This window comes from Pteropus vampyrus, unplaced genomic scaffold (genome assembly GCF_000151845.1).
Source record: "Pteropus vampyrus isolate Shadow unplaced genomic scaffold, Pvam_2.0 Scaffold59, whole genome shotgun sequence".
In the NCBI taxonomy this organism is placed as follows: domain Eukaryota; kingdom Metazoa; phylum Chordata; class Mammalia; order Chiroptera; family Pteropodidae; genus Pteropus; species Pteropus vampyrus.
The window spans coordinates 297,707-305,300 of record NW_011888840.1 but is presented as its reverse complement, the minus strand read 5'-3'; the positions used below and the strand labels follow the sequence as shown (position 1 = coordinate 305,300).

Genomic DNA, 7,594 nt, shown 5'->3' with positions numbered 1-7,594 from the left:
AAGTCCTATCAGTTCCACTAGCTTAGTCAGTCCTCTACCCTTTTTCATTAGACCATGGCAGTGTTGACCCCCTTCAACTCATTCTCCACTGGGCATCCAGAATAATCTCAAAATGGTGTTTCTCAAACGATAGTTCACTGATCACCTGAGGTGCTTGGTTAGAAAGAGTTCCCAACCCAGATGACTGAAACAGAATCTTTGGGGATTTCTCTAAGTCCAGGAATCTGTACTTTAATAAGTCCCATCTCTACCTTTTTGCCATTAACATTTAAGAATCACCAACATGTGGGCAGAGTAGCCCAGAGGTTGAGTAGATATCTTGAGCCGAAATGCCTAGGTTTGAATTCTAACTGTGTGTCTTTGGGCAAGTAACTTTTCTGTCTTTGTCTCTTCATTGTCATATTTAGGATAATGGTGAACTAGCTCTTGGTTTGCTGTGATGATCGAATGAGTTAAAACATAAATGGTAGCTTTTATTGTTTCTCACCAATATTTCTGGTTCTCTTCTGCTTCCAAGTGCACAGGCTGACGATACTTCTTCATCCCTATGAAGTTAAACGTGCTCATGCAATTTACTTAGACCAATGAAATGTGAGTGCAAGTAACGTGTGTTACTTCTGAAGGAAGCTGGAGGAGAAGATTCTCCATGTTCTCTCTTCTATTTTCATGGCAATCATAGAGATATGTGTTGATACGGAAGTGTCCAAGACAGAAGCAGTGTGGAACAATGAGCCATGGCACGAAGGACAGCTGTCCTGCCTTCTTGTATGAGCAAGAAATAGAAGTGTATCACACGAAGCTCTTGAGATGTTAGGGATTACTGTTACCACAGCACAGCAAGGCCTAACCTAACTATTACAACTTTAAAGTCCTTGGAGGAGGCCCAGCCTATAGGAACCACTCAATGGCAGCTTCAGAGTGGAAGTTCAGCACCATGGCTCATTGGAAGAGCAATTTCCCTCCACTCACTTAAAACATACACTAGATCAAGTCGTTGCTCTGCTGAAACATCCATGAATTTCTTCTTATGGAATTTAAAATCAAAATCCCAACTTGGTGCACACAGTCCTACTTGCTTTGTTCTCTAGCCTTATCTTGGTCACTCTTCCATTCGCCACGCTGGCCTTCTTTTAGTTCCTTGGACACGACGAGCACTGTTCTGACAAAGGGCCTTTGGACTTGACAAAATCTTGGCTTGAATTTTCCTCCCACACTCTCATCTTCATGTCTCAACTTAAATGTCAGGGCCTCGGAGAAGCCTTTTCTGTCCACCTAATGGATGCAGATGCTCTTGCATACCCTCTTCATATTGCTGTCTCAGAACATTTCCTGTGTCTTTCATACTATTCATCACAATTTGAAATTAATTTTGCTTATTCGTTCACTTGTTTTCTGTCTGTCTCCAGGACTAGAGAGGAAGCTCCATAAGGACAGCTCACGAATCTCTTATTTATTGTTTTATCCTTGAAACTAAAATAGTTCCTGGTACACAGCAAAGTTAGTTATGGAAGGATGGGGTGGAGCAGAGGAGGCAGAAAGAAAAAAAGAGGAGAGAGAGCTGTCCTGGAATTAAATTGAAGCCTTTCTGGATATAAAATACTACCCCAGAGGATTGTTTCCAAAAGAAATTGAGGATTTCTAACAAAAGTGATGAAAGTTCTGAAGAGTAATGTCTTCTTTTATCAAATGATGCATTATTACTTTCAGAAATAGTATAAACTATAAATTAAGATGCAGTATATTCCTGCCAAAATAGGTAAGTCGATCAAAATGCAATTCAAAATCAGCTTTATCGCAAGGCAATGTGTTGTAAACATGAGTCCTGAATCTGAGTCACACCTTTTATTTTGAACATTTCACTCAATAAAAAACTGATATACTGGGTCTAAGTGATGACACTTTCCAAACTAGTGAAACTTTCCCATAGCTTAAATAAACAAACTTAGATCACCAAGTAAAATCAAAGCCAAGTGTATTTTCACAACTCAAGAATGATTCGAATGGATTAGAGTCTCATCATTTATAACAAACTATGAGAGTCTTCTGAGTGACACGGTGTTAGACTACGCATTTCCAAGAGCCAGACACTAAAACATACAGAATATCCTTCTCTCTACTCACTCGTTAAAAGACTAAGAAATCTAAGACATGAAGGTATGACGTGACTAATGGCATACCCCAGTCATTTAAGGAGTTCTCTCAGGTGACTCTGGGTCAGGCCATCCAGATCACCTTTGTGTAAGCTTTCCTCCCCACCAGTTCTACTTTCTAAATGTAGAATCACTTTCCGTAACTGAAAGGGAATAGCTGTTGGTTATCTGCTGACTGCCTTCTTTCATTCCTGCAGAGGAGCCAAAAAAATCTTTGCCTGGATCCCCAAAGGTACACAAGTAGAACCTACTGTTTGACTTAGGGCTGGAAAGGTTATAAACCAGATCTACATGGTGAGGGGAACCAGAGGTCGGAAGACTTTCCTGATTCAGGAAGAATCCAGCTTCCAGTTACAAATGACCCCATCTCTCTTTTTTAAAATTAGCTGTTACTAGGGTGATGCTACAGGGAAATGAATACATTAAGTCTATGGTTCTCTTTCACTTCCATGTTCAGCAATAAATAATAGAACCTAAATCTTTCTCAAATATTCAGATTTTTCTTGTGTGAAAAATAAAAAGATAAATTATAGTTTTAGGGTTAGAGTCTATTAGATTCAACTTCATTTCTTCTCTGCCCTCTAGAGTTTTTCAGGCTTTTCTTAATATCAGAAGATAGATGGGCTCCTCAGGCTATTATTAGTAAACATTAGTTAGCACCAGTCTTGCCTTTTCACTATTATTGCTTTCTGGCGAGTTATAAATGATTGATAGAATTCAAGTCAACTACTTCTTCTGTTAAGCTTCATACTACACTCTGAATGAATGAATGAATGAATGAATGAATTGAATGAATGCCTGAAGGAAGGCAACTATTGTTTCTCTGGTTAAGACTCAGCAAAGACCACAAAAGTTTAAGGTGACGTTTAGAAATGCAGTAAAAAGAACCCACATACTTTGTTTTAAATTTTTATTTGCTTATAAAAGAGAATCGACAGAGGTTTGCAAAAACATATCTGCATGTACAAAATAATTCATGTAGATGAGGAGGGCAAGCCTTGGAAGAGTGTTGGATAAACTGTTCATCAAAATTGGATCTCTTTGCATTAGCACCGTTGAAAAGTCATTATTTCATGTATCAAAAATCACTGCAAAACTAAATCTTATTTTTTAAATCACCAAATTCAGAAAGGTTATATTGTAACACATATTCTTGGATAGCAGTGAAACTTGTTATCAAGTGATCCCGGAGTTGGACAGATCAATTAAGCAAGAGGTAGTTTCTCCAATAAAATCCTTTTTTCTTTTCAGCAAGGCTATCGGGGGGTAGGGATAAATGGCATAATCTTTGAATCTCCTTAAATTCCTGTTCTGAAAGACCCCATTACCCTTGGACACAATCATATTTGTCTTGTTGCATTTTAGGACTTGAGATGATCTAACACAGAAAAGGTCCCATAGTTCAATTTTCTTTTTGCCAAATTTTCTCTGAGCAGTCTTCTCTGGAAAAACAAATAATCTGTCATGTCATTAAAAAAAAAAAAAAAAAACCCAAAAAACAGAAAAATCAATCCTATGGGGGCCATAGCTTAAGGGGACTTTTAAAAATATAATTTTTTTTTTGTCAGTAACAACATCCAAGGAGGAGATTTAGGCTGATGAAATAAGCCCCCAAAAGGTAGTATACAAACCACATAATGACATTCTTCTGGAATAAGGTCCCTTAAGAATTCCTGCAGTTGGTCTTCAAACGTCTCGCGAGGCTATCAGATTCCGGAGCCCCACAGCTCCATGGCTTCCAGCTCATCTTGGACAGGAGTGAATTCCGGCTGATCAGGGTGGGGAGCTAGAGAGGAAGAGTGGGGTGGGGACTTGATAGGACCCAGAAACCATAAAATGATAAACTCCCCTCACATGGGTCCACGGAGACACAGATTTGGTCGTTAAAGTACAGAGATAATCTGCTTGGGTAGAAAGCAGTAGCTACCTTCACCCACCGCACTGCTTGCTGCTTCCCCATGAGGTTTCAGATGGTTAGTAAAAGAAGTAAAAGGGACAGAAACATTACAGAACTTGTTAGAAAACTAGAATCACAGCGAACTAATTAAATATTATGTGTTTTATTTACAAAAGGAACTCTGAAAACTCAGCAGACTTAAGAAAAATAAATTTTAAAAACCGATCTCATGTTAGAAGTCCATCACCAGGGGCCGCAGGGAAGGGAGGTGATCAGAAAAGTCACGAGAGGAGGGTGGTCAGAGAGAAAGATGCCCATCCATCTTGTGCGGGGAGGGGATGGAGAAGAAGGCACATACTAGTAACTTTATTACTGAGCCTTCACATAGGAAAGTGTGGGATAAATTCTTGGTACATAATCAATCATATAGCTATATCCGAGCCAATATGGAGCAGTCCATTTCTATTATAATTGACATGTGTGATTTGGTTAAGTTTCAGTATTAATACTGTGTATGTCAGGAGCAGGGAGGGCAAAGAATGTGACAGTGGGCAGATGGGTGAGGCAGGAAAGCTGAGCACCCATTGTTGGGCAGAGGCTGGGTGCTGGTGGTCAACAGGACAGTCTGTATCCATCGCCAGTTTCCCAGCGTGGAAGAGTTCCACTTCAGTGCTGGTAGTCATTGTAAGGGATCAGATCTTAATAAAGGACAGGAAGATGTGAGGGAACAGGGAGAGAAGAAATGAACAGAGAAAAACACATCAGCAAAACTTTGACCAGTTCCTCTGGCAACTAAGGTTAAATTTCTCCTATAGCAGAACATTTAAATTCATTAACTAATAAGCTCTTTGCCCCAAAGCAGTCTCTGAAACTTTCTCTTGATGCTTCCATGGTAATTATGTCAGAAAACGTCCCAGCGCACAACCTGCTGGCACGCAGGATGCAGGTGTTTGCAGGAAGCACAATCTTTTTAGAATCTCAGTCCAGCAGTTAGTAATGAGGCAAGGACACTGTGGCCATTTTTGTTTCTTCTTAAAACTATCTTTGGTCACTTATGCATGTGGTAGGCAGGATGTCACCAAAAGAATCTAGGGGATCCCAGTTATAGGTAAGTTCTAAGTTTGAGGTTTTCCCCAAAACAAGAGTAAAATTTTACAGGGCATCATGGCCACACCACAGCAGTAACATTGAATAAGGGGCCCAAAAGACATTGGAACATGTCCCCAGTGACCAAATATGAGGCAGAGGCCAAGTATGTGTGAATGGCAATTTGGAAACAAGGAAGATTTAGATGTGCTGTTATTTTGAATTCCCTCTTATGGTTTTAAAAGAGGTAAGCTCTGGCGGAATTTGCACTTTATAGAAGATGCCTCTGGATAATTTAAGATAGTGAGAAGTTCAAGTTCTGCTTCCCTCCCATAACTGGCCTACATTTCATAGCAACCCTTCAGCATTATAGTATGAACCACAGTAAAATTATGCTCAAAGCCCACAAGAGGCTGGCACTTACCTCCCACCCCATAGGCAGAACACGAAGAGGGGTCACAATATCCAGGCTGGCCAGAAGGACCTTGTGGTCCAGGTACCCCCAGGTGACCTGGTGGACCCCTTGGTCCAGGAGTGCCAGGGGGCCCTGGGCTTCCTGGCCGACTCTCTCCTGCTGGTCCTAAAAAGCGCCCACAAATGAAATAGTTGGTCTTTTACTACCACAGGGTAAGTTTTGAGACCACCAAGAAGTGGTCTGCCTCTTACAAAAGGCAACCTGACACATCTTGACAATTAGGATAATCTGCCTCTTTCCACTCATTGAGATCATTCTAAATGGGACTCCCTGGAAGAACATTATACTGTCATCACACGTTCTCCTGGAGGGCAATGCTTTCACTCAGTTCAGAAAGCCTGGGAAGCAAACTGTATTCTTTTTTATCCCCTTTGGGATATTAAAGGGAAAGGAGCATTCCACTCTCAACCCGTTTTCTGTTTCCCAATGTTGATCCTTATGAATGCAATAGATGGGCATGCACACGTGTGCGCACACGCACACACACACGCACACACACACGCATGAACACACTCGATCTCAACCTCATCATTTATACGGTTTATGGCCTCAGATCATTGAAATAAATTAGTCTGGGTCTGGAAGAAATTATCCTACGGGAGAAAAAGAAAAGTCTGAAATTAGACCCAATATAATAATCCACAATTTCTTTAGGCTAGTTTATACCAACTGAGAACTTAGATTTAGTGAAAATGGGAAGGTGATTAAAATTTTGTGAATCGAGAAAGTTTATCAGGTTTTTTGTTTGTTTGTTTTTATGTTTGCTTTAGGCCTGGATTCCAACAGTGTTTAAAAGGCATTTTTCAACTAGAAGTAAAATTCTTCAACTAGAACCAAAATGAAAATTAGGAATAACTATTATCTTATATTTGGGAAGTGTTGCAGCTCTCAGACACACTCAGTTCCACTCACTCAACATTCACCAATCACCCATTCTATGTAATGCACGACGCTAGATCAGTTCTCATACCATCTCAAATAACAGGAATATTTACTCTCAAAATGGATCTATTGCATTAGGAATCTGTCCTAGAAAAAGTATTTTCCAAAACCATTATTATGTTGGAAAAAAAAAAAAAATCTGTTAAAGCATTTCAGTGTGGCTAAGACTAGGATTGTAAGCATCCAATAGGATTGCAACTTATAATTCTAAAAAAGAGTATTGCCATCTGGAGACCATTAGGATTTTAATGAGTATGATCATCTAGAGACCATCCTAAAAGCATCTAGGAATGTACACAAAACACAGAACTTTACACAAAACTTATTCAGTGCTCATCAAATATCCATGTGTTTCTTGAGATTTCAAGCCTCCCTTGCAGGTCAGTTGGAGCTCTTGTGACTAGTTCCAGACAGTGAAATATGACAAGTGACTTATGTCATTTTGCATTTAGGAAGTTGAAAGCCGATATGCCTCCCTGATCTTTCTCCGAGAAGCCTTTTATTCTAAAATGCGGGAAACCACCTTACATCAAACTTTACATGAGTGTGACGTAAACCTTTACGGCGTCAACCCACTAAGCATTTGTTACTGCAGCCTGTCCTATTCTAACTCATGCAACCAATAAGATCCCAGAATATGCTGGAACTTTGGGGGCTTGTATTAGGAGGGTCATTAATGAAAAATTAGCCTTCTAACAAAATGAATGAGAAACACAGCCATTCCAGTTAGATACAAGGATATAACATGGTCATTTTCCTCACCTGTGATATCCAATGAATAAAAGATTTAGGATTTTCATTGTAATTCCCTGTTAGATAGAAAGACTCACCTGCTGGCCCAGGGGGGCCTCTTGGACCTTGGCTTCCAACACCTGGATTTCCTTTTTCTCCCTTGACTCCAGTTAGTCCTGTTGAAAGAAAGAAAAGAAAGAGAGAGAGAGAAAGGAAAGAAGGAAGGAAGGAAGGAAGGAAGGAAGGAAGGAAGGAAGTTTTCCATAAAATGAAATATTTCTGGGTTTCAAAAGGATGTCTCTAATGAAGATA

General features: G+C 39.9%; 1 protein-coding gene across 1 annotated transcript in view; it reads right to left on the bottom strand.

The window, feature by feature from the left end:
- Window positions 1-3,046: 3,046 nt before the first annotated feature.
- The window catches only part of COL14A1 (collagen type XIV alpha 1 chain), a 213,161-nt gene continuing 208,613 nt past the window's right edge, over window positions 3,047-7,594 (bottom strand). The window contains exons 47-49 of the mRNA XM_023530986.1: window positions 7,381-7,458; window positions 5,558-5,713; window positions 3,047-3,936 (exon numbers count right to left, since the gene is read on the bottom strand). Coding sequence (XP_023386754.1) covers window positions 3,857-3,936; window positions 5,558-5,713; window positions 7,381-7,458 — 314 coding nt within the window. The 3' untranslated portion in view covers window positions 3,047-3,856. The remainder of the gene's footprint in view (window positions 3,937-5,557; window positions 5,714-7,380; window positions 7,459-7,594) is intronic.